Source organism: Thamnophis elegans, chromosome 4 (assembly GCF_009769535.1).
Source record: "Thamnophis elegans isolate rThaEle1 chromosome 4, rThaEle1.pri, whole genome shotgun sequence".
Classification (NCBI taxonomy): domain Eukaryota; kingdom Metazoa; phylum Chordata; class Lepidosauria; order Squamata; family Colubridae; genus Thamnophis; species Thamnophis elegans.
Window position 1 is genome coordinate 86,464,062 of NC_045544.1, and position 27,544 is coordinate 86,491,605.

Here is a 27,544-nt window from a genome sequence, read left to right on the forward strand (position 1 = left end):
CTGTTTTGTATTTTACCCATGTTCCTTTTTACTGAAATGTCAATGTGCCATATGATAAATATTATTCCCCTCCCCCCAAAAAATTGATTCAGATCTTCCAGAAGATAATGGAATCAAGGAGCCTTATTTTGATACTAGATTTGCTAAATTTATATCAGTAATGATTCAGTAATGATTACTGAGCTACACTCTTCATGTTTGATTTTTTCCACATAAATTTTAGAGACATATGCTTGAGGATAGGATTGTGTGAAGACTCATCCCACTAATCATGCCCATAGTAGAATGTCATAAAATTTCCCTTTCTCATCTCCAGGCTACCTGAGAGGAGGCATCTCTCCTAGCTGTTGTGGTTTTAACCTGTTTTACAAGTCTTATTATATAAATGTTATTTATGATGCTTCATTGATAACATTGGCAATGATGCAGTCAGGAGATGAGATCTGGCAAGTTTCCCTTGGGCTCTTTTGGCTACTATGAGCATGCCCTTTCTCTCTGGCTGCGGGCACTACCCATCATGTTAATTTGGGTGGGCTGTGTTAACACATTTCTTTAAAGGCTTTTGGAAAAAGTGACAAAGCAGAGTTTAAACTATGAAGATCATGGAGAAAGCTATGTATGTCAGAATTCACTAACCATTCGGGACTGGGCTGTGAAAGTGATGGGCAAGTGTGTGTGTAAAGCTTCATTTGTAGAAAATGGTGTGCAAAACCATGCTCTCTCCCCACCCTACCCCACCCCCTGCCACCTCTGCTGGTCTGCCAAGCCAGAAAGGTTGGAGACCGCTGACCGATGTTGTTGCTAAGAGTCAATATCAACCTGATGGCAGTCAATCAGTTAAAGAACACTATCACTATGCATGCAAATCTTTCTGAACAGACTATATTCTGTACTTAACCTTGGCTAATTCATGTGTATCTTGCAATCAACAATTTGCATGAGACAGCTGGGACTCAAATTGCTTTTAGTAGTATTTGTGTAAAACATATGTTGATCCAATCAGTGATGCGGGAATTAAATTAAGTGACCAACTATAATACTTTAAAGCTTATAAGTTCCATACGTAAGTAATATCTGCAAGCATGTATTCAAATACAAACACATACTGTACTTTCCAGTATTAACTCATGAACTTGATCTTATTCTCAGAGAGGGGGAAACAATTACCTTTTATGCCCTAATATCAGCATGTCTCCTTGTACCAATTACTGTTTATTCTGTGGAAAAAGGCCGGGAAGGTAATATGCTTCTCCCCTTCTTTAAGAACCACTAATAGGAAAAGTGAAAGCACAACCCTCATACATTAGTCCTGATGTCCACTTAGTCTATAATTCTACTTCTAGTGTGTTCAAAAATGTGTAAGGTAAACCCACAAACAGAAAACAAACCCACCAGGATCTTCCCATTGACATTCCCCAACAACTGTTATTGAGAATCATACTGTCTATAATTCAGGAGAGAATGTGTTACTACTGATAAGTCCCTATCTCCTCAATAAATATGACTCTCTTAAGATATCTAGGTTAAAGGCCATCACTGTGTCTTGTGAGATGTGACTAGTCCATGAAACAAAAATATGCACAAACAGTTGATAATAGACGAACATATTCACTTTCAAAATACTGTATCCATATTATTCTTTATAAATTAAAAATTAAATATACCAATGCTGATTCGTGATATACTGAGATATATCAATTAAGAAATGCTCAATGAATGTTTAAAAATTATTATATTATCTGAAATAATTCAGGGTATGCCCACTGGTAAGATACATAGCCTGCTCCCATTTAAAATTAAACAAATACACATCACAAAATGGCCTTAAGGTAGCAAAACAATATAATTTTTTTAAAAAAATTAAACACTCCAAACCCTTGACAACAATTTGCAATTCTTTGTTTTAGGGAATACATATTCCAAATTTAAAATTAAGATATTTTAAAAAGAAAAACCCAAGAAAATTCCTTGGCAAAGCTTTTTTTTTTAGTCTAATTGACAAATGAAAATGAGTAATCCATCTGTTTTAAACCCAGATACGTTCAGAATATTATCGCATAAGAAAAGCTTTTTGAATAACCAATCAGATCCATTTTTCCATTCCCATTTCAAATTTCAACATTATCAAAAAGCTGAATTAATCATACCAGGTTGAGGGAAAAATGTAACAGCCAAGCAATATAATTACATTATTTAGCAATATCAAATTAAAACATGGATAACAATATTTGTTGCAGGTTTAGAAAGAAACATAACTGGGAAACACTGTACATTATAACTTGGAAGCTGTTAAAAGTGACAAATCCAGAGACTGTACAGTGCAAAACATGCTTTTCCAGTTCAATTTCAAAACAGGAGGGGTGCAAAACAAATTATTTTTAAATCTGAACAAGGTATTTTTAAGGATAATGACAGCTAGAAGACAGGATTACAGAGAGTTCTTTCCACATAACAGTAAGATCTTTTTCTCAACACACATAAAACTTGGATGATGACTCAGCAAGCCTGTGTACTCTATCAACAACATAATTATGTCCAGTTTAATGATCTTTCAATCACTGAATCAGGACCAGTAGTGTATAATCAGAAACCCACGAGCAAAAAGGAGCCAAACCGTGAAATCTGCTTTAAGTCAACAAGCAAGCAGAAGCAGCAAAATAGCTTGGCTTACATATTCCCTTGTAGCATTCAGGCAAACTAGCTCCAAAAAGAAAAGCTGTGTTCAAAATATATGCATGGTGAGGAACCAACACATGTTCTTCAAAAGATGGGAGAGGCCAACTATTCAACAGTGATTCCAGGCAAATGCTTTTACCAAGCTGACTAAGCAATGCATGCATCTCTCCATGCAAGATAAAAAATATGGCTCCTAATGCTTAGAAGGGTATGCATTTGTGGAAACTAGACTGAGATATCCCTTGCTTGTTAAATTTACAAAAAATATATATAGCCAATACTTAAGCTTACTTGTTATGTAGACTCTCACACATATAAACTACTTTTCGGATGTTCTAAACAAGGTCACTTGCAACAAAAAGTCAGCCTCTCCCCCCACAATTGTTTTAAAAGTGGGTATTTTCAAGACAACAGGACCATTTCTAACTTTATCAATGACTAAGTCTGAATTTATTTTGAAATACTAATTTATGGAAATTGATGAAAAAACATAGGTTTTATTTGAATACTCATTTTCTGCACAGAAAATGAAAGCAAACTTTTTAGGGCATGATATACTAGGTCTGGTGGGTACAAATTTGTGACAAAGTATAATTGTCCTGTGCAACAGACCCACTCAACTGAAATGGGATTGTTGGGTGGTGTGTGAAGTAATGTCTCAGCAATGAGAGAAAGTTATTCAAGGCTATGATATTCTGAAGGACCCAGCAGCCTAGGTGATATATGCTGTAAACTGCAGCATCCAGACCAGACAACCCGCTTCAGCTATTAAAGCAGTGTGTTCTCCTGGAAGTGCCATTTATCCCCAAAGTTATTTATTATTTCGAAGGCGTTTTGACTTTCTAGGTGAACCTATTGATTCAGTAGCCTTCTTCCGTTTCCTAGGGGCCTCTTCAGTTGGTGTTGACCCGGAGGAATTTCCTACTGCACTTTCCATAACTTCTCGCAATTTGCGTTCAAGCTCTGCCAGTCGGGCGTTCTGCTCACCTATGATTTGGGTTTGCTCAAGCAGTTTCTGATCTTGGTCTTGGAGTTGTTTCTGCTGCTCTTGCACTTTGGTGCGAAGCTCTGAAATTTCACGTCGTAATACAGTCACACCTGCACCATTAGTTTTAATTTGTTGTTGAAGTTTGGTGACCTCTTGCCTTGATGGGTTTTGCTTGGAGAAGAGCTGCATTGTAGTTAAAGCTGCAGAAGGGCCCGGAACTAAAGGAAGAGAGAGATTGTTTTCTGCTTAATATTGGTTTTCAATCCCATAATTCAAAAACTATACATCGATTTCATTGTATTTATTTTGTACAATGACAATAAAGACTATACTATCAAATTTACAAAGTGAATACATCATCATCATCATCACATTCTGGTGAGAGTAGCTCCCTGAGGCTGGGCTCCAGCATGACTCTGAAAGCTTGGAAAAATAAAATCTCTGCTCCTGGTGGGCGATCCAGATTGGATCCTGCAACATTATCCTGGGACACGTATATTTAGCTTTATATGTGAATACATAATCCATGGGGTTTCATAAAACATCTATGGTGGCCAAATAAGTGAGCTTATATCTCTCTTCTACAAAAATAAGTACTACCCTATATTGCTGATTAAATCCTGATTTTTATAGTACTAACACTAATCAATCCCCATCCCTAGAGTTTTGTGGCTAAATGTTATCCCAATTGCAGAGTAATATTTGGAGTAACAACTAAGGAGGTAATGAAGTGCAAAAGTGTACAGTATTAATGTCCTGTACTGGAAATGCGATTGGAACTGTGAAAATTTGAAACATTCTATCTAGCTCACATTCCTTTCTCTTTGATTAGTTTTCTTGTACTGTGAACATACTAAACATTTAATCTCTCAATGTCCAGAACTGCAAACTTTTCTACTGAAAAAAGATTAATCAGAATACCTCAAAGCATGTGGAACTCTCAGACTAAAATAGACACAAATAAAACTGCAAAAGTATTAATTTTAAATCTTTCCTTTTTCATTTAATTACTAGCAATATTTTAAATCTAATTTAAATCTAATTTAATCTAAATATGGAATAGTTATTTGGTAAAAAGTACATTTTACATTAATTACAGTAATTTGTTTAAAAACCAATGAAGGAAGCCTGAATAATGAGTAACATAAGGGAACATTCATTAATTAAACTTTTACACTTTCTAAACTTTATCAACTAAATATCTCTTACCATTTTATATGAAAATCATTAGCGATCTTATTTTAAAATTTACCTCACATCATGCAACCAGTGCAGGTCGAGAGTGTGTCTATCTTGAATCAAAAGTAATATTGCTACCTTAATAGGAGTCACATATTCACTGAATTGCAAACACTTTCCTAATTTATCAAACTTTAAGTTGTATGGCATTGATGTATGTTAAAAGTTTTCTATTAGAACTAATATATTAGCTATGCTGAATTCTGTTTTCATAGTAGTTAATAACTGATTGCCATGTATTTGGAAATATTATTTCAAAAGTTCATTAAATTGCTTTTGACTTGTCATGGAAGCAAAAGAGACAAGTAAGAATACTTCATTCATTAGGATTCCCACCCTCAATAAATATAGTTGGCAACAGAACCACAAGAATTGGATAAAATTATTCAAAGCGCAGATAGAAGGATGATAGGGAGAATATATAAATTTCTCCTGAAGTATAAAATGGAAGAGGAAACTGTGAAAGAACAAATGATAAAATGGGCGCAGAACTTTGGCTATAATATTGAATTAGACAAATGGGAAAAATTTGGGGGAACAAACTTAAAAATGACACTATTAGTTGCATACAAGGAAAACCAGTACAAAATGTTTTACAGATGGCACCTGGCACCAACAAGGTTAGCTAAAATCTTAACAAATACCTCCCCAAAATGTTGGAAATGTGAATCAATGCACGGAACATATTACCATTTATGGTAGACCTATGAGGAGGCTAAAAATTTTTGGAAAAGGATCAAAAATTGGCTGGAGGCAATAACAGGGGTTAAAATAGAATGGAAACCTGAAGTTTTTTAAAATTAGGAATAATGTCTGCGAAATACAAAAAAGAAATCCAGTATTTAATACTACATATAATTATGGCGGCAAGGATTGCCTTTGCCCAGAAATGGAAAAACAAATTAACTCCAAGCGAAGATGAAATAATAAGAAAGATTATGGATTGTGCTGAAATGGACAAACTAACTAAAGAAATCTAGGGAAAAGAAGAATCAGAATTCTACCAGATATGGGATAAGTGGTATAGGTGGATGGAGAAAAGAAACAAGAATCAATGAAGGAATATAAAAAAACTCAAAAATAATAGTTATCAGTAAATAAGAGGGTTAAGAATGGTGAAATCCAAATGAATATAATAGAAGGGGAAATAATATAAAGTGAGTGGTATCGATTGATAATTGCTATTAGAAAGAACAGGAAGCTCCAGTTTGTATTATATTGTGTAAATGTGGTGTACGTCTAAGGGTTTTTTTTGTGTGTGTGTGTGTGTATTTTACATGTTTGTAAATAAATAAATAAAAATAGTTGGCAAACATATTAAAGAGTGGGATGTATTAAATAAGCCAAAACTGAACAATTCACCCATTGTACCCTGTGTCTGGAAAAACAACCAGAAGCTCCATACAAAACTTTGTCAACTCTTTGGACTTTTCTTCATGGACTCAAATTAATCTGTGTTCCACATAAACCCTGAAATTCTTTTCCTTAAACTTTTCGAAAAGACAGAGAGGCGTAGGAAATTTTTCCTGGCAAAAATACAAAGGAGTCATTGTCCCAGAAAAGCTGCAACTATGATCACAAGGAAATCTTTTCAGGTGAGTGAATCAAATATAGTATTTATATACTATATTCTATATAGTCTATATATGGTCTATATAGTCTATATATAGTCTATCAGCACTTTGTGGACTAGCCAAGCTAATGATCCTCTTGTTAATCCCACACAGGAAATAAAAAGCAAGACAGCAGGATCTGCCAAATGTTGTGAGGGAAGCTTCCCAACACATAGATTCTAAAGTCTTGTCTCTGCCATTTAAGAAACAATGGGCAGAGAGTATTTTTGCTATAGTTGATGTGGCATTGCTCCCTCTGTTTAAAAAAAACAACACTTTTTATTGCTCAAAAATGTCATTGTCAGGGCACTACTTTTTCTTTGCTTTATATCTCAACAGCTCTAAAGAGAAGATGGAGTCCTCTCTATATTTTTCAGGAGGATTTTTGTCTCACCTCTTTATTTTCAGCTCTAATATTTTTCTTAAATGCTTGAGCATTTTTATTGTAAAATGAAACCAGCCGTGTGAATGTAGCCTTATCCTGGCTAAATACTAATTTCATTTTTAAAAATAATTTGTACCAAGTATATACAGATGGAAAACTACAATAAATAAAAGAAAAAAGATTAAAAAAGAGAAAAAGCAGAAAAGTAAGAAAGAAAAAAGAAATATATAAAGAAATAACTTCTCCCTTCATCACAAGTATAAACAATTTGAACAACTTATCACCTTCTCTTAAAAAATAACGAACTCTTCATTCTATACCTCATCTTTTATTTATAAACAAATTTAAAATCTTGTCATTCAGTCCTGGTAGCAGAAATATATTAAGGGTGATCAGAAATAGCAACATCAAGTTTAACTTTGATCAAATAAATCAATTTTATATTCCTTCCTTTACTTTTAACAAACATGGTCTTTAATCCTTTCAAATAATATCCTAGCACTTTATATCCTTTTCTCTATTTTTTATTCCTTCTCTCCAAATCTTTCAAACTTCAACAGGTCTTTAACAGGTCTCATTTGTAAATCCAATACAGGAAAATTATCCAAGTGACTCTTCTTATTTCTTATTTGTATATCTCTTTCATTATTAACAGCTGGTTTCTTTGTCTGGTATCTCATGTCACTTTTTATTATTAAACTGTTAGCCAATTTCTTTTGTATATCTGGTACATCTTTTACCAGATCATTCTTTTAGACTGTCCTTTTTAAATCCAAGTTTACTTCTATTTCAGTTTTGTTCAGTTAAACTTGTTCTTCTTCAAAAACACCATTTATATGCAATTTACCTACAATGGTAGAGATTCTTAAAATTAATTTCTGAGTCCATTTTTCACAATTATCCTTCAATACATCCAATATTAAAATATTTTAGTCCATATTGTTCACAAGCCAAAAGTTAAGCAATCTTCTCCTTTAATTGTTATATTTAATTTCTTCTAGCTGCCTCTAGTGTCTATCCTTCAAAGTCCTGTATTATCTCCCTGGCTCCTTGGAATTCAAAGCAACATCCATTTCCCATGGGAAGGATTCTTTTTATTAATTTCAAAGTCTTTTTTCAAATCCATCTGGACACTTAGTCTATTTATAAGTTTCCAAAATCGGTCACTTTTTGATGTTTATTTTCAAAACAAGGATTCTTCTCAGAGCTTAAACTTGTGCTTCAATTTTTTTCATTAAGAATTGAAAAAAAGGTTCTATATGAAAACCAGTAAAGTATAATTCCAAAACTGATTAAAAAAACATAGGCTACAATACAACTATGACTTAGTTGATATCTTGCAACTCCCAGCTTTTCAGCTCACTAGTGGATCACAGAAACCTCACTTCCTGAAATCCACTTGTGAGGGATAGTTGCCCAGAGATTAGGTGGGCAACTTCACAATCTCTCTTTTCACCAGAGAGATTTCTATGGTCTCTGCCATACCACTATCTCCACCAGAGGTGGGTGTCACATAATGTAACAACCGTTTCGCCCAGAACAAAAAATGTGAACGAGTGTGCTCGCTTCATCGTCACATGGCATCAAAAACATGATTATATAGGATGGGATAACGCCAGGGGCAGGTGGGAGGACCCAACTGCTGGTCAGAACTACCAGATCATGGCAGCAGCACACCTCTGATCTCTTCTCCTTCAGGGATGTTTAGTTCACCATGTCCTCATTGTGAGCATTAATTTCATTAGTCCTTCAATTTTTTTGGTCATATGGATACCTAATTGTTTAGTTATCTGGATCTTTGCTCAGAAGAGCTCAGAACAAGGTCATAACTATTTTACATATCATTTCCAAAATCTATATAAATTAAACTCTACTAATCATCCATTCTCCTGTTCTCCCTGTCACTGCAAATATAATTTTGCTTCTTTTCAACGGAAACACTTCTGGCAGCAGGAAATAATCTTTTATGGAATTTCCCAAAATTTCTTTTCTCAAACTACTTCCCAGAATAGATTCTTCACTCTACTTCAATTTACAAATACATTGAGCCTCCATTTGTCTAAAGCAGCATTTTGAAACCTGACAACTTTTAAGATATATTTCAACTCCCAGAATTCTGGGAATCTAAACCCAATCTGTGTTACTAATGCTAACTGGAAACCTAGTCAGGCTAAATTAATTAAAAGCCCTGAACAATTCTTAAGCCAACCAAGCTCATTTAAATCAAGCCAAGCTATATTTTTAAAGTTCTCTTTGGCTACTTACATTTCTTTAGCGTCATTTAATTAACACTCTTTATGGGGAACTTATTTTTGCATATGAAATTACTAATTAATTAAATTTGGTTATATTTTTACTTCTCCCCTCCTAAATTATTAGATTATTTTTGTATACTGGACAGGTGCATATTAAAGTGATTGGAAAATACCAGTATAGGCATGTTCTCCATAAATTCATTAAAAAGTGCTTCTGTCACTTTTAAAGAACAGTTGAGTTATACACAAGGAAATCATCTTAAGAACATTTGAAAACACGTTTTGTTCTTGCCATAAATTCTCTGCAGTAAGCCTATATGGAGTAAATAAATCGTTCAACAATGAAACTAGTATAGTTTCCTATTGGCTGAACAGGGTAAGACACTCAAAGCAGTACCTGGAGCTGCTGCCATAAGACGTCCTGATACATCTGAACCAGGCAATTTTCTTTTTAGAATTGGAACAATCTTCTCATCAAAATATTCCATTGCCATAGATGAAATGTCCCTTAACTCCTGAAGGACTTCATGGGCTCTTTGAGGAGCTTTAGTGGAGTTTACATACCTTAAACACACGATAAATTTCATCTATTACCTAGTAATAAATGGAAAAATAGAGACTTAGCTACAGCAAGATCAAATGAACATACTTTCCAACAAGGATATGGTTTTCTATAATGACTTTTTAATTATTTAAGAACAAATTAAATAGTACTAGAAATAGCCTGTAAAACAATTTAAAGGTCATGCATGTTAATCTGATTTACAGACATAGTAAATGAGGACAGTAAATCATAGTAATTCTGGAAAGCAAACCAATTTTAATCAATATTTTATATGCATCTTTACTTTATACACTACATGATTAAATACTTTCCATCCTGGAAAGCCCATTTGTTGTAAGAAAGGAAAAAACAGTCTTATACAAGAATAGATAATAAATAACGCATGCCACAGCATTTGTACAGGAGATCTTTAAACTTCATTACTGACATCCTCAAAAGAATTTAGTGCTAAGGTATATTTACTTAACTTTAATATAGCCCTTTTAAAACATTACCTTTCCAGGTATGAAGCAGCAGAGATTGGAATCCACATACTTCATAAATGTCATGTTTAGCAGTGATAACCTTGTTTCCACTGCAGCAAGAATATCTGCATGGCGAGCTAGTGAATGATTTCTCCTTTCTGATTCCCGTCTAAAAAGAAAATCAAGTCTCTTATTTAGTGACACTTCAAATAAGAGCTATGAACAAAATATTAAAGAGTTAGAAGATGTGAAAGAAAATGTGACATCAGAATTCATATATTATCAGAACTATCCAACATTTCCAATTCTATTTGTTTGTAAGTAAGTAAAATCTTTATTACGGACAAAGACCAGCAATACACATTAGTTTTTACACTATCTTAAAAATACTAACATTAAGATATAATTAAAAAGTATTGACATTAAAAGTGGATAATAACACAATGGTTCAGAGATTGTCAGAGGAATGTCCAGATAATTGGTACAAGATGGTACTATACTTCTGTAGCCAATTTTTTCCTTATGGACATTGCAGCAGCACAGAACTTTGCCACTGCATACGTGGTAACCGGGTTATGGCTCTGAAGAAAGCTATTCTTTGTTTTGGGTAGATGAGGTCATTTAGATATCTTGCCGATTCCCACACACCCTGTTTGATTCTGTCCCTACTGTGGAGAGGCAACCTATTTAGTTCTTGGAACTCCATGTCCCTCATTCTATTAATTACTACTTGCTTTGCTTACTCAAAGACTAGGGACATTAAGAATAATGGTGAGAGCCCATAAGAGCCCAGCTTGTGATCAATTGCTAGTTTCCAGGGGGAAGGGAAGTTAATTCTATTTGTTTTATTTTGTTAAAAATGGAAAGTTGAATTTAAAAACAGCTTCCATTTTGATCCAACTGTATTCTTGTTTGAAATACTTTTCAGGAATAGATAAAATTGCTAATTGTACCAAACAAAAAATTCCTAATTTTCAATAATAAGTATCATCTTAGAAAAAGAATTCTGCATGAAACAGCTAACATATTACTGCACCATTTTTTCCCAAATGGAATGATGCACTTGCATATAACAAATGACGCATCATGCATTTGCATATAATGAATCAATCAGTTGAGATTCATGATCAACTAATAATTCTTTCTTGAGGCCCCTAAATATTAACTATGATCAACAGCACTTCATAATAATAACCATACTGCTGAATACAATGCATTAAAAGTTATATATAGCTAATACAATAAATGATTTAAATGTGCCAACCCAAAAGCTCTTAAAAATAAGAAGACATTACTTACTTAATATAATGAATGCTCAGAAATACTGAACATCTCTTTTTTATGTGTGGACCTTAACTTCAACTTTCAGATTCTGCTGATTAGGTTTATGCAAGTCATTCAGGGTCTCATGAAGGAACTGTCCTATACTTTTGCTCCTCAAAGCAATGAAGCAATAAAACTCCCCAAAGACATGGTACAGTTGCTTCCATGAATGGGTCCAGAAGGGAGATTTAAGCAAAGTGCTTTGTTGAATTATCTACACAATTTAAAATTTCATAATTTTCTGTCATAAACATTACAAATTGTTTTATTTCTGGTTATAACACTACAAAATGGTACTCTATATACAGTATCTATATACTATATCTATTTATATTTATCTATCTACATATCACAGACACAGACACACACACACATATGTATAAAATTATACATTCTGGATCTAAATATAGACGCAAAGAATTCTAAAGTAGATATAGGTGGTGTAAACCAGAAATAAAAGTTGTTGAACCACTATGTGTACACTTTTTGTACATAAGCTGCTTTATTTATTTACTTATTAGTTTCTTTTTTCCAAGAACTCAATGCAGTTTATATCTAAAACTTTCTAAGTTTGATAATTATAATGCATATCATGCAGTTACAGAAAATATTGCTTGCTCCTAAAATCCACACATTAATTCTGCCCTGTATTTCTAAAACTTATATCCTGTTCCTCAGTACCCAACCAACACGTATCAACAAGCTTCTATTAACATAACTAGCATTATTTTCATTACACACACACACACACACACACACACACACAGTTTTAAATATTTTAAGATGCAACCCTGATGCTTTTTAGGTGTCATGTACATTGGAAGTATCTCCCACTTCCAAGCAACCTTTACAATGCATAATTTGTCCTTGCATGGTAGCCTCTGGTGGAGTTGCAATGCCCACTTGCAGATCTTGGAAACTGTGTTCTACAGCTTCTGAAATGTTTTTGATTTATGGCAGGGTGTGCCATGTGATTGGTCTTGTCCCTTGTTCTTCCTTTCTTTCCCCACCATGTTGCGCAAACATTTGTGACAAGTGATTGTGGATACTGCTTGTTCACGTAGCTACTGCTCTCCAACTGTTTGGCTTGTAGGTACTACAGTGGATTCTCACCCTATATTCTGAGCCCTGCATGGCAGTTAGAAACTGCTGCGTGGGGTTTTCTTGCCACATGCGCGGCCGCGCAGCCGCGCACCTTAGAGGGAACAGTGCTCACACCTTTACAAGGCAGGCCATTCCACTGCCTAATTACTTTCAGAGTCAAAAAATTACTTTGAAGTTAGATCTCTATCAGTAAAGTTACCCTACTCTTAAGCACTACAATATGATAATATTGAATTAATAAACAACTTTAATTCTTTCTCTTTAATTAATGTGACTAACTGATGACTTGAGCTCGTGCCTAAGCATAGTAATGGAGAGAATGAGCACATTATCATAGCTAAAACTTGATCAAGGCAAAATAAAAATAGTCTGCCAGGACACATGGACCTCAATTTGCTCTGGGGGGATGGGGCACTTTGTTTTGAATTACCCCATTTGATTATGGTTCTAGACTCAATCATGTCACTGGAGACATAGATAGCAATTGTACTTAGGAGCACTTTTGGGTGGCATGCTAGTACCCATAACAACAACCTTTTGGCACTAGTTACATTAGTTTCACCCTGGCATTGCAAGAATGTATGCTTAAATGTCTATTCTATTCTGGGATGTTTAAATTTTAAATTTTATATCTTTCCTATACTATTTATTTAAGAAGTGCATCTATACTGCTTATCTTTTTAAAATATGTTTGTCATTTTCTTTTCTCAGAAATGAAATAATGAACCTAAGTTAATAAAATAATGAACAATCTAGGAGTGAAATGCTACCAGTTTGGCCAAACCAGTAGTAAAAAAAATGCTACAGGTTTGATGTGACAATCAGCTGTGCCACAGTATTATATTCACTAGAAATCATGTGGCCAGCTGTTTGTCACACAGTTGATCGTCGGAACTACTGGTTTGTCCCAACCTGTAGCATTTTTTTTACTACCGGTTCGCCCGAACCAGTAGTTAAAAAAATGCTACTGGTTCAGGCAATCATAGTTCCGACAATCAGCTGTGCCGCGTAATTTATATTAGCTAGAAAGCAGGAAATCCTGCTTCCCAGCAAATCTAAATCACGCGGCACAGCTGTTCCCCCCTCTCACTGTTCAATTTACTGCGAAAAGACTGAGACTGAGAAAAGGCTTCTTAATCCTCCGTTTTCAGCACTGTGCAGTAGCACCTGTGGCGGGCACGCATGCAAAGTGTGGGTTTGGCACGCATGCATGTGCACACATAGCGAACCGGTAGCATTTCACTCCTGGAACAAACCAATAACTCTGGGAATGATGAAATCTGGATCTCTATATAGATATTCAAAATCAGGACCACCTACAATAGTATTATAGCTTAACATCTGCATGTCATCATTGAAGAACAGACTCTGAAGTAGATGAAAAAAATATCGGCTGAAACTGGAGAAAATGACGTTCACTTTCAAAACATTCCAAGCTCAGAATGCCAAGCATCAAATCATTCGGTACACATAAAGGAGACCAGTTATCTTCTCCTGCTAATCTGTTTGCATGTGATAACAATGGTTCTGCCCAAGGATAATTTCATCTGTTAAAGATTTGTCTATATGATTGTGTACAGAGGTTTTTCTTGAATGTCACCTATATGTACAGATTTCTAGATTGCATTATCTCTGACCTTCAATTTTGTTGATCACATACCTTGGAAGTTGTGCTTTAACCTGTTTCTGACACAAGTTATGGTATCTTTCCACTTTCAGAAATCCCTGGTTTAGCATTCTCTGACAAACTAAATCCATTCTCTTACAAACCTAGAGGGAAATACAAAGTCAAAATTTAAGATATCTCAGGTAGTGAATATGCTTCAGGCATTATTATTGTTGTTGTTATTATTAGACTTTTTTAGCCTTGTATGCATGGTGTAATAAACAAAGTAATAACATACCTAATATTCCTGCCTATTTTCCCCACAATAGCAACTTCTGAGGCAAGTTGGGCTAAATGGGAATTACTGGCCTAAAGTCACCAAGCTGGTTTTAATGGTTAAGAGTGAGATTTGAACTACCGTATTTTCACGACCATAAGCCGCACCGGATTATAAGCCGCAGTATCAGTTAACGTTAATTTTTCAAACTTTTTCCATATATAAAGCGCACCGGGTTATAAGCCGCACGTTTTTTTTGCAATTACTAATGAAATCGCAACCTGCCACTCCTCGCATTCCGCACTACATGATACACACCCCCCGCACCGTTCATCCAGTAAGGTCGGGGAGGCGTTGGGCAGAATTGGGAGGGAGATTTTCAAAGAAGCGCACCAAATATTTCCCACGAACTGAATCGGCTTTAATAAAGCAATTACCTGCTCAGCTTTAGTTCCCTTTGTGAAAGTTAGAATCCGCAGCTTGAACCCGAGAAACTATTAATCCTTCTCCCATTAAGCGCTATTCCATCGGACCTCCCCATTAAAACCAATCGGAGGAGAAAGCCTGTGCGTTGGGGAGGGAAACTGCTCAGATGGTAGAAGGGACAGGAGGCAGGAACGGAGGAGAAAGCCTGTGCGTTGGGGAGGGAAAACTGCTCAGATGGTTAGAAGGATGGGAGGCAGGAACGGAGGAGAAAGCCTGTGCGCTGGGGAGGGAAACTGCTCAGATGGTAGAAGGGACGGGAGGCAGGAACGGAGGAGAAAGCCTGTGCGCTGGGGAGGGAAACTGCTCAGATGGTAGAAGGGACGGGAGGCAGGAACGGAGGAGAAAGCCTGGGCGCTGGGGAGGGAAACTGCTCCATATATAAAGCGCACCGGGTTATAAGCCGCACTGCCGGTTTTTGATCAAATTTTAGGATTTTCAGTGCGGCTTATAGTCGTGAAAATACGGTAGATAACTTTCCAAACAATCTTCCCCAAAGTTCTTTTAATACAACCCTCATCCCACAAATCTTTAATGTTCTATTTTAAAATTGACATTTTCCATAAAAATGACATATTAAAAAAATTGATATTTTTGATGTGATTCTTAGCATTAACAGAAAATGGAGATTTGAAATTCTGAATAAATAGATCACATACTAAGAACCTTTAAAGAAAACCAAATCACACAAACAGCTTTTTAATACGATTAGTAATCTTTATTTTAATCATCATCCCAACTGCCTAATAAATAGAGTTCTTTTCATAGTCATCATTTTGAACATGATTTCTATAATTCCAGCAACCCTTTCATGCCAATTTACAATACTCATATATATCTAATGTCTCTATTTTTTTTCTAATGGAGATAGGCATAAAATAAAAGTTGGAAATAACTAGTAAAGGAGAATATTTGTAGCTCAGGGTTGACACGAAGGGTGCTCCTTGGTGCTCTCTGAGCTTGCTTGGGTTTTTTGCAGACATTTCATTATGCAAACTAGGTACAATCAGCACTAGCACTGATTGGGTAATGAAACGTCTGCAAAAAAAAAAGTAAGCTTAGAAATAACTAAACAAAGATAAATGGATACATAGGAGATGATTAGTTCTATTTTGTTTATCAACTGAGTATTTTTCCCTTCTTAAAAGCAGTTTAAACATCTAAACATCTAAAACAGGGGCATCAAACTTGCATTGTCACGTTGTCACATGATGTATTGTGACTTTCTCCGCTTCCCCACTAAACCGGGGGGGTGGGTGGGTTGCGTGGGCATGTCTAGCGCATGACGCCTCTGCCCCATGAGCCATGAGTTTGACATTCCTAATTTAAAAGATTGTTATATAATGTTATGAATTCTTTGCGAAATAAAAAAGAGGTTATCCAAGTCATTTATTTCTATAATTCTGCAGCTAATCCCACCCCTATTTATCAGTTAATCATGATAGAAGAGACTTGGCATCTTGAAATACTATGTTTTTTTAAAAAGAGCCAAGGTGGCGCAGTGGTTAAATGCAGCACTGCAGGCTACTGCTAGATCAGCAGGTTAGCGGTTCAAATCTCACCGGCTCAGGGTTGACTCAGCCTTCCATCCTTCCGAGGTGGGTAAAATGAGGACCCAGATTGTTGGGGGCAATATGCTGACTCTCTGTAAACCGCTTAGAGAGGCCTGAAAGGCCTATGAAGCGGTATATAAGTCTACTGCTATTGCTATTGCTATATTTTTTAACCAATAGTTAGAAAATCAAGCCATTATCCAAAACCGGGCATCGTTCATACACAAAATGATTTGACTGAGAATAGTTTTCAAAAACCATGTTTATGTCATGGGATATGAATCTGAATGCATCCTCACATTGTTTCTATTAACACTTTGATTTCAATTATAGCAGCAAATCATTGTTTTCTCTTACTAAACTAGATGTGGCAAAATTTGGAGCTTGGGTTCTCAATATCGTCCTTTTCTTCCTCCATCATATTTATCTTTTTTTTTTAACCTCACTGCAGTCTGAAAAGATATGAAGAAGGAATCAATTTCTATGTTTCATGCCATGAAAATCTATTCCTTCCAAATACTTTGTTGCTTCATTGCAGATTTTAAGAACCACCTACAGTTAATGCAGGCAGACGAACAAACTAAAAGCAAACAAATAAAAAAACGAGTTTGTAAATAAGAATTTCTATATGGAAGAAAACAAACAGGAGTTGATTTCATTGAGAGACATAACAATACTTTCTGGGGCTTTTATAGCCTGATCTGAAGACCTACTTTTCTTCTATCAAAGGAAAGGCATAGTATTTAATTTCAGAAAAAAGTCTAGACGATCAGGTTTATGGGGATAAATACTATTTATGCCCATCTATGTTATTACACCTTGGCTGAATTTGAAAAGTCAAGTAGGGTTTTAACTTGATAAGTACTTGTATGGGAAACAATCTGGAAATCCCATGGTTATACAGTAGATTGGAAAGATGGAAAAATATCTGGAAGAAAACAACAGCAAACATTTTCCATATTGTTGCCAAGAAAATTCAATAAATGTTTTTATGTGCCAAAAAGCTTACCATTTACAAAAAGGTAGGACAAGCTCTGCTCTAAAGCTTACAGTTTAAATGCAAACCTATCAACAAAGAAAAAGAAATAGAAAGAACATCTAGAGAAAAGATGCTATAGTTGCCTCACAGCATGCTATTAAGCAATTCAAGATGACATTTGTGTTAGTATTGGCACTGGTTGCCAATTGTTTGCAAGGCAGTTAAATATTTTTGACTGATATCCTGACTTTTATTCAGGGACTCAAAATGGCATATACAGTACAGCACTGACTCCTCCCATTTTTCCATTCCAACAACCCTATGAGGTAGGCTGAGTTGAGAGAGACTGATTAGTCTACTGTCACCCAATGATTTTTCATGGGAGGGGGGGTGGAGATGGGAATGGGACTTGAGCCTGGATCTTTCCAGTTTAACACAAATCACTACCCTGCACTAGTTTGATCAAGGTTTTTGACAATAAAGGGGTATGGCAGGTATTATCTACTATTCACAATCACTTTAGAGGTAATAACGCAATGTTTCAGATATACCCAAGGGAATTAAGTACAAAAACTTCCAAATGAATGTATTTTAGCAAACATAACAGAGAGTAGCCATCATTTTATGGCAAAACTGAAAATAGAGTAACAAGTTATTAGATTTAAGAGTTTTTGATCGGACGATTATGCACAACATTATAGTATTATACTGACATCTAGTGGTAAAGCAGAACTATGCAGCCATAGCCCAACATCAGCTGGAGCTTGGAGAAACAAAATGGATTGAGAAAGATCAATGCTATTTAATTTATACACTTAAAATTTACGAAATCATTAAACATGCATAAAATGTTTTTTTGAAGGAAGGCAAAATGAGATTAACAGAAATATTGGCAAAGTAGTCCAGCAGACTATTTGCAAGACTCAACCAAAAATAAATTCTAGTCATAATTCCACTCCAAAAAATGCTCTACATAAATATCCAGAATCTGGAACCAGTGAGTGGATCTATGAAAATTACCTCTTCTTAATGTCAAATAAATGGTTTATATTTTATGCTCTCTCTCTAAATATTAGATATATAATGATTAGTGAATGTAATCAACTGTTTCTAGAGGATGAGGAGAGGCTAGGTTTGTTGATGATGTTAAACTATTCAGAATAGTAAATACTGTCAAGAAATTTCTACTCTTTGCTGTAGAATTAAATGATATTACTCGTAATGTCACTGCAAAAAATACTTGATTATAGCTTATTTTTCATATGATAGTTTGACATTTACTATATGTTTCATGTTGACCAGAACTTTGCACATCAGATAAAGAGAACTGTAATGTTGCAAAAACTGAAAAATTTTGCTGCAGTCTTTTGTTATCAGATATACCATAGCGTTACCATTCCATTCTTATAATTCCTATCAAAATGCTTAATGCATGAACCAATTTACTACATGCTGAGTGAATTACAATCCATAAAGCTTAATTGCTTTCTATTATGCTCCCACACATCAAACATTCCTTGACTTTTTGTTAAATTCACGAGAATTTCTGACTATATGTCTCTGTATTCTACCCACATCATCTGCAACTTTAATACTGAATTGTTTTCCTGGAATGTTTTACCTACTTTGATATTTGTATTTCAGCATTCAAAAATAATACAACAAAATAAAGACAAATGCTTTAAAAAATTTCAGAAAGATATTTCAAAAAGCTTAGTAACATATTCAAATAAATAATTTTGGATCGATTAAAACAGATGTAACATTTTCCAGGCTTTTCAGAGTGCTTCACGTCTCTGCAATAGGTTTACCTAGGCACGTCACTTCTTTGATAAAGATAATCAATCACAATTGAGCCAAAATTGCTAAGCAAGGCAGTTATAAATGAGTTTGGCCCATTTTATGACCTGTTTTGCCTTGTTTGTTAAGTGAATCATACAATTATTAAGCAAATCTGGTTTCCTCCATTGATTTTGCTTGTTGAAAGCTGGCTGAGGTTACAAAGAGTGATCACATGACCCAAGACAGTACAATTGTTGTAAATACTGTATTTTTTGCACTATAAGACATACTCCTCCCCCTCTAAAAAAAGTGGGTGGAAATATCTCTGCGTCTTAAGAGTGAATATTGTAGCGGGGTATGTGTGTATGGGTGCGGCAGTGACATTCACTGCCGCCGCTGGTTGTTGTAGGGGAACACTGGAGCCTTTGCTGCCGAGCAGCTGATTGGTGGTTGGATCGGCCTCCCAAATGGCGGTGGAAGCGATAGGTGGCAATCGGCGGCAGCGAATGGCAGCGATAGGTGGCGAACGACGGCAGTGGTGATAGGCAGCGAGGATCACCGCTGCCTAAAACAGCTGATCAGCGGTATTTCTGGAGGCCAATTCAACCCCCAATCAGCTGCTCGGCAGCAAAAGCTTCAGTGTTCCCCGCCAGCAGCAACAGCTCAGCTGACCGGTAGTGGGTGCAACGGAGCAGAGCCATAAGGAGTCATGTGCTGAAGCCGCGATAATGTGCTGAAGATGACCGTGCTGTTTGCTGCTAGGAAGCTAGCCAGATGAATACAGGACGGATGATAGGAGGCAGAGGCAGATTTTTTTTTTCCTGTTTTCCTCCTCTAAAGCCAATATGTGTTTTATGGGCTGATGTGCCTTATAGTGCGAAAAAGTACATGCCAGTTGCTAAGAGCTCAAAGTTCCAACACATGGGGATGCAGCAACATTTGTGTGAAAATTATGACTATGTCACTTTTTCAGTGTAGTTGTAACTTTGAACAGTAACTAAGCAAATGGTTTTAAGTTGAGGTCTTCCTATACATATCCCAATGTGTTCCAGAGAACTTTTTTTGAAGAATTTGTGTAGCCCTAATGGAGATTATCAAACAATGACATCAAACTATGGCCTCTATTTGTTTACAGTAAAAAAAAAGACATTGATAGAATTACTTTACTGCCAGCATTTACTAGATTTAAGAAGTATATATCACAACAAATTACAAAATTATCTGAAGCTAGGGTGTATCGTTACTGAAGGAAATACAAAAAAATAAATAGCAGCATAAAAATACAATAATGAAAGTATTTATAAAATAATAAATTCAGCAGAGCTTAAAGAGGTTATTACTGCTTGATGTTACAGTGGCACGTGTAAAGATGACCTTTTAAGGACTGAATTTATTAAGAACAGACACTGGTTACCTATAAATGGAAGTTAAATGGCAGTGGCCTTCTGATTAATAGATGAATATCTCCAGAGCAAATAAATAAAGATAAACTGTGAATCTGATGCTATATAACTAATTTTATACTATTATGGCACTGGATTCTTCGTTCAATTTTATATATTTATTTTTTTATTTTAGATTTTCACAATCTTCCTCTTTACCTCTCATCTTCCTTTCTTATATGTCTAAACTGATAATACTGTAATTTCAAAGAAAAATGTCCTTTTCTTAGAATTTTGGATAATATCTAATGTATTGTTTTTGTTCCTTCAAATCAGTTTTTACACTATTGGCATCTGCCAGACAAATCCCTGCAACTTCCTTGGCAAGATTTTTCAGAGTGAATGATCCAAGGTCACCTAGCTGGCTTTATGTAGGCCTAGAACTCAACAGTCTCTTAGTTTCTGCCTGATATCTTAACTACTATATTAAACTTGTTCTCTAATGACTTTTATTAATTTCAGGTTGATAATCCAACTTGTAAAGACTGCATGACACTTGTTGCTGCCACCACCCTGAGATAGACCTTATGAAATCATTTAGATGTTGAAACTCTAAAAGAGTATAGAGAAGAGCAACAAAGATGATTAGGGAGGGAACTAGAGGCTAATGCATACAACGGTTGTAGGGACTGGATGGCATGTCTTGTCTAATGAAGGGAAGCTCTAGGGGTGACATGATAGCAGTCTTCCAATATTTGACGGGCTGCCACAGAGAAGAGGGTGTCAACCTATTCTCTAAAGCACCTGAGGGCAAAACAAGAAGTAACAGATGGAAATCTATCAAGAAAATATCCAACTTAGAACTAGAAGAAACGTTCTGACAGTGAGACCAACTAACCACTGGCTTTCTTCCTGAAGTTGTGGGTGCTTCATCACTGAAGGTTTTTAAGAGATTGGATAGCCATTTGTCTTGAATGGTACAGAGTGCTGTGTTGAGCAGGAAGATGGACTAGAATACCTTCAAAGTCCCTTCCAACTCTGTTATTTTGTATATTGTATATATTGTGCATGTGACCCTTTTAACTATAAACTATTTAACTATCAGCCAGTTTCATTTGTAGGTCCTGCTTAACATCTTTGCCAATATCATTTTCTATCCTGTGAATTTTAAATTTATTTCGAAACAACTTCATTTTGCTATATCCTTTTCTATTTTTTTCTTTTAGGCCCATTTTTATTATGTCAGACAGTTGCCAAATATCCTTAAATCCTTCCAGAGCTAAAATATATTTCTCCATTCTCTATTAATGGGAATTCTCCTTTAATTAAAACCTTTAATTATTTCTGGCTGCCTCTACTAACCAGCCTTCAAAGTCTCCTCCTCTTATCCAGAACTTTTTCCCAGGAAGAGATTTCTTAAACTTACACACAATCGTCATATATTTTAATAAGATTTTAAATAAATTACTGGAAATATTCTTATAACTTTTTCAAAGTCTTGCTTCCAGTGTTTCCTGGCCCTCTAGTCCATTCAAAACTTTACAAAACCACCCTTTTGTAACTTATTTCCAAGTTTAAAAAGGGGTTCAAGTTTTTTTAAAAAAAATTAAACTTACTTGAATCTCCTTTCACTGCAGTTTGGAGGAAAATCACCCAGTATAATAAAGCTGGACATTCTTAATGTCCCAAAAGCAATTTATAAGCTATTTCCAATAAAAATGATTAAGAAGGGAAGTGAGCAAACTCACTGTCTTTTTGAAAGGCTCCAAACCATGGCTGGGCATTGCTGTGCCTCCCAACTCCCAGAGCTCTAAAATCTGTTGGAGTCCGCTGTTTTATGGAACTATCTGTAACAGTGGGTCTCAACCTTCCTAATGCCATGACCCTTTAATACAGTTCCTCAGGTTGTGGTGACCCCCAACCATAAAATATTTTATGTTTTCCATATTTTTTTTGAAAATATGTGTTTTCCGATGGTCTTAGGTGACCCCTGTGAAAGGGTCGTTCAACCCCCCAAAGGGATCCCGACCCACAGGTTGAGAACTACTGATCTGTAAGGATACCGAAGTGATCCCAAGTCTCTCTCCTTTATCCAGAGAATAACTTGGGAAGCTGCTTCCTCCACTGGTTCCACTTTCCACCATGATTATTGCCTATGTTAACAGAGAATTCATCTTAGTCAGCCATTAGTCCCCAGAAATGGGATATTTTGTCTTTCAATATCATTCTAGCACTGATGATGCTATCTGGTTTAGAGTAATGAAACATTGGCAAGAAAACAACAAAGGTCAGAGAGCACCAAGAACCCCTCCTTTCAATATTTAACAGACCATGTTATTTGGAGAATTGAAAGAAATACATGGACGCCAATTGAAATCAATCTCTCCTAGACATTTGATTAAAGAATCATATATAATTATCAAAACTGTTTTATGACAGCTTGCTTTTGGAAGCATATATCAGGGTTTTTTTTAAAAAAAAATTAGAAATGGAAGATTGTTATAACATTATCTGTTATATGTGTAGAGCCCAGCAAAAACTGTTAAAACGTAAAGCAAAAGACTGCAATTAACAAAGCATGTTAAAAATACACTCCCCTCATTATGCTAAGGCATTATTTGCTCAATTCATGATTCCTGGGGAAAAAAACATGACTGGTGTTATGGTTTATAAACTATAGAGGAATATTATTAGAAGGCTGGAAAATATTTATGAAATTAGATAATTAATTGCAAAATAAACTAGATTTCTCTTTTTTCATTGCATGACTACTTGCTAGTTCATGGCTGCCAAGTGTTCTTTCAAACACTATTCAGCTACAGTATATAGTTTTAATATAATATAAGTCAATGTTTAGCTTTCATTAAGCAGTGTATCAAAAGTCAAAATAATTTATTTCAGTACCTTCTAGCTAAGGTATACCACTAAACTGTGATTTTAATAATGCTTTGGCTACATTGTAATAGCTGTTTGTATGTTATATATTAAACTATAAATAATGATTTATAAACCAAAGACTCAGTTCAGAGATTATCTTAGCCAAAACCAAGCAAACCACAGTAAGGCTTAGTGAAAATTATAGTTCCAGCCAATCAAATTATGGTCTACTCTGAAAATGTATTTCACATGTTATATGTCTTGTACTGTATTAATTTATTATGCTAAATTATTACTGTGTATGATTACTTTCTCTTCCAGATATTGAAGTTGGAAAAAACCTAACCCAGAATTTTCATGCAAATTGCTAGGTACAATGAAAATAGATTGAGTGTGTTTGGTTGCTTAGCTACATCTGTTTGATGTCTGCAATACATAAATACTTACTTGGCAAATCAAAAGGATTGACTTTTTATTTTACAATCACCTAGAGACTCAATTTAACTTCTTTATAAAGCTTTCACAGTGTACACAGCCTAATTTTAATATCATAATGATTATTGGAACACAACAATACTGTGACAGTTTTTTTCAAAGCAAGGATCAAGCTACATCAATTCTAATAACATCAAGTCTGCAAACCTGAAAGGAAACCCCGATAAATGCAGCTAAACTTGTTTCTGAGAGAAAAATGCATAAAACTGGATTGCAATATGTCTGGATTTCAGTACTGATCAGAGGGATGCAGCACAAAAGCAAATTGCACATTTTCTTTCATAAGCCATTGTTCTAACCAGGAGACATTTTGTGAGGTTCCTAAGATATCTAAACATGTGTCTATTTTTAAAGAGCTGCAGTCTGCTTGATGCAGAGGTAAGAGACAATGAAAACTGCAAGGTGGAAATGGAGTTTATAATTGGATAAATTTTCTCAGCTCTAATACTGGTTAACTCCTTATTCTTCTGAGCACATGCCATACTGTTCTAACAAAACAGACAAATTCTGTGGTTAATATAAACTCAGAAAATACTGAATAGTTGTGGCAGCAAAAGCAAGAGTACCGTAATTTATTTTTAAACTCAACTACATGATTCTCCACATAGAAGTATCTACATACATTTCCAGGTAAAGCTACCCTACTCTCAGATAAATTGGCACAGATTTGTTTGCATATTTGACTTTTAACATTATTTATACATATGATTAGACAGTTGGTCCTTTGGTTGTAAGAACAAAACTATATTCCCCACAGTAATAACAAAAAAAAAATGTTCTGTATTTCCTGCATGTGTTAGTGCATGCAAAGATAAAGCAACTGTCTCTAGAGTCTTTTCCATACAGAGGCCTGCAAGTTTTAGACAATAACCTCTATCAGTCCCAGATACATTCTAGAGGATCGTGGAGGTGGCAGCCCCATATGTATTGAAAGTTGCTATGACCATCCTAAACTAGTAATCAGATTCAGAGTTATTTATAAAATATATAAAAAAATAATAAAGCTGGAATATAACTAATGATAAAGCCATATATGCCTTGTAATCATACTGTATGAAGCACAATAATATAACAAGAATTTTATATACACATGACTATTAGATTCCCACTTAATTATATTCAAGCACCTTTTATCTTAATTCTTGTTCTTAAATAATACAACAAAGGCACTTCTACTTTTCTACACATTTCTCTTCCTTTTCATTAATCCCATACATTTTCTGCATCTGGACTAATGGGAGTCAGAATATGGGTCTTTATCGTGTTTCTAATGGTTGTAAAGCATATGCTTACTTAAAAAGTATTAATAGCATCCTCCTATAGGCCCCAAATATACAGTGTATTTGCCAATACGTTCCTGTAGATAGCCTAAGAAAATGAATTCTGAATCTAATTCTGAATCTAATCCCAGCAGAGAGAAGCAGTTGTGGAAACTGCTATGTAGTAAAAGACCTGAGGAAGGAGCATTTAAAGCAAGTCAAAAGATAATAAGTGGGTGGAGAAGAGGATGGATGCCAGAGCTAAGGGAACCCAAATAAGATGGAGAACCCGAGGGGTTCCTTTCCGTCATAAAGGGGTTTCATCGTGAGATCCTCAAACCGGGGATCCCTTCTTCTAAAAAGTAAACTAGACCTTTTCATTCCAAGCAATGCTTCAAGGAAAGAGGCCCTAGAGGTCATCCATTCCGACTCCATCTAGCCTTTCCCCCCTCTTGTATTGACCCAGGGCATTTCCAATTAAAACAAAAACAGCCAAGAAGTTAATCTTGGAGTTTAGGGGAAAGGAAGATGTACACTTCGATTCGGTTGTTACTAAGAGGACATACTTGGCGACCCGCAATAGGGGTCGGGAAGGTGGGAGACACAAAGCCCCCCCTCCCATGGGGTCCCCAAATCCCCCCCCTAACAGTAACCGAGAGCCTCCTCTTCGCGAGCCTCCCCCCCACTTCGATCCCACCGCAACTCAGCCCCTCACCAAGCGGAGCTGGCTGGTCTCGTCGTAGGAAAGGAAGCCGAGGATGCTCTCGATGGCCACAATGGGCAGCCCCACCAGCGTGTTGCTCTGCGGGAGCTGGTCCAGAGACGGTGCTTCCCCCCGGGGCTGTGGCAGTGGAGGTGGAGAGAGCCGCGCCGAATCCATGGCGCCTCCTTCCCCTTCCGACAGGAGCCGCTCAGCCGCTACAACTGCCGCCATCTTGGGGCCTATTCCCTTCCTCGGCTCCGGGAGGGGGCACTTCCTGTGGCAACGTTACCGCCTCCTTCTTCGGCCGACGCAGTTAAAGAGACAGGAGGCTCCCGCGCCCTCCTGCGGCTTCTGGGTCGAATTGTTCGTAGAGGCTTTGGAATTCCGCAGTCTCCGATTTAGGCTGCCAGCTAGGGACTTCTCTGCAAACCCGTCCCAGACCCCTTTCGGCTCCTACGGTAGTAGCGGCTGTCGAAGTATTCAAACTTTCAGGAATATGCCAGCACAGTTTCTCTTGTCTGTTGTTCACTTGCCGACTGCAAAGTGATGCCGCGGTGGAGAGCTTTGGAGAAGAAGTCGGCCGAATTGGGCAGGACGACCCGCAAAATGCAATGCAACTCGGGGTCTAAAAGATGTGACACCCCCCCTCCCGACGTAAAGAACTTACTACAGTCACATCAGGGAAGTCTAATTCTTTAGGTTTGGAATGAGCTCCTTTTACGGTTACCAAGAGTTAGACCAGAGTTAGACAGGGGAGCAATTTGATTTTTTAACGGAGGGAATTTGAACCTTGTTTAAACCAAATGAATTAGGCTTCCTCGGTGTGAGTAGAGTTCATTTTTTGAGTAAAGTAAGAATTATATGGGGCGGGGGGTGTATGTCAAGATTTTAGAGATGCTTAGGTGGGGCATGGCCAAAAAAAAAAGGTTGGGAACCACTGAGACCTTGCAAGCCCTATACAGATTCCCATAGATTGCCTCTTGTTTGCAGGCGAGTGAACCCGAGAAATGTCAGGCAGTAATGGAGCAGTTCAGTTCAAGTTGGAAAAAAAACCCAAAACCTCTTCATCTTCTGTGAATAATCTTTTGCTTGGTTGTCACTAAGTGGTCTTCAACTTTTCTGGTTGAACTGGTTGCAAGTTGAATTTCAACATTTTGCAAGCATGCCCTAGGTATGTCATAGTTCCTAGGAAACTATGTGATAGACACTGGTGAATGACTGCATTCTTTGGATATATAATCCTGTGTGGCTAATTACAGTACTGTATCACTTAGACAAGTGGATGCATAGCTCTACCTATAAAAGTGCTATTAAAATGCCAGGAAGATAAAATCAATATGAAAAAGTATTAACTTTACCTATTAATTAGAGCTAATTTACAGGGTTGGTAAGTCCTAATATATTAAAGATGTATATATTCATTATTCTATAGACTTGGCAGAAGGTACTTTATGGAAATTTAATACAACTCCTTACATTTGGGTTGGATACACACATCACACTAAGCCACAGTGAATTTGTTTGATTTTATTTAAT

At 36.1% G+C, this 27,544-nt stretch overlaps 1 protein-coding gene across 1 annotated transcript; it reads right to left on the bottom strand.

Annotated features, from left to right (window-relative positions):
• On the bottom strand, positions 1 to 26,280 carry FBXO28 (F-box protein 28). Its single transcript, XM_032216240.1, is given in 6 exon segments — positions 1 to 3,882; positions 9,554 to 9,725; positions 9,727 to 9,750; positions 10,216 to 10,354; positions 14,273 to 14,382; positions 26,021 to 26,280. Coding segments are annotated over 6 exon segments (1,059 nt in total). The 5' UTR covers positions 26,240 to 26,280; the 3' UTR covers positions 1 to 3,487.
• Positions 26,281 to 27,544: the final 1,264 nt, after the last annotated feature.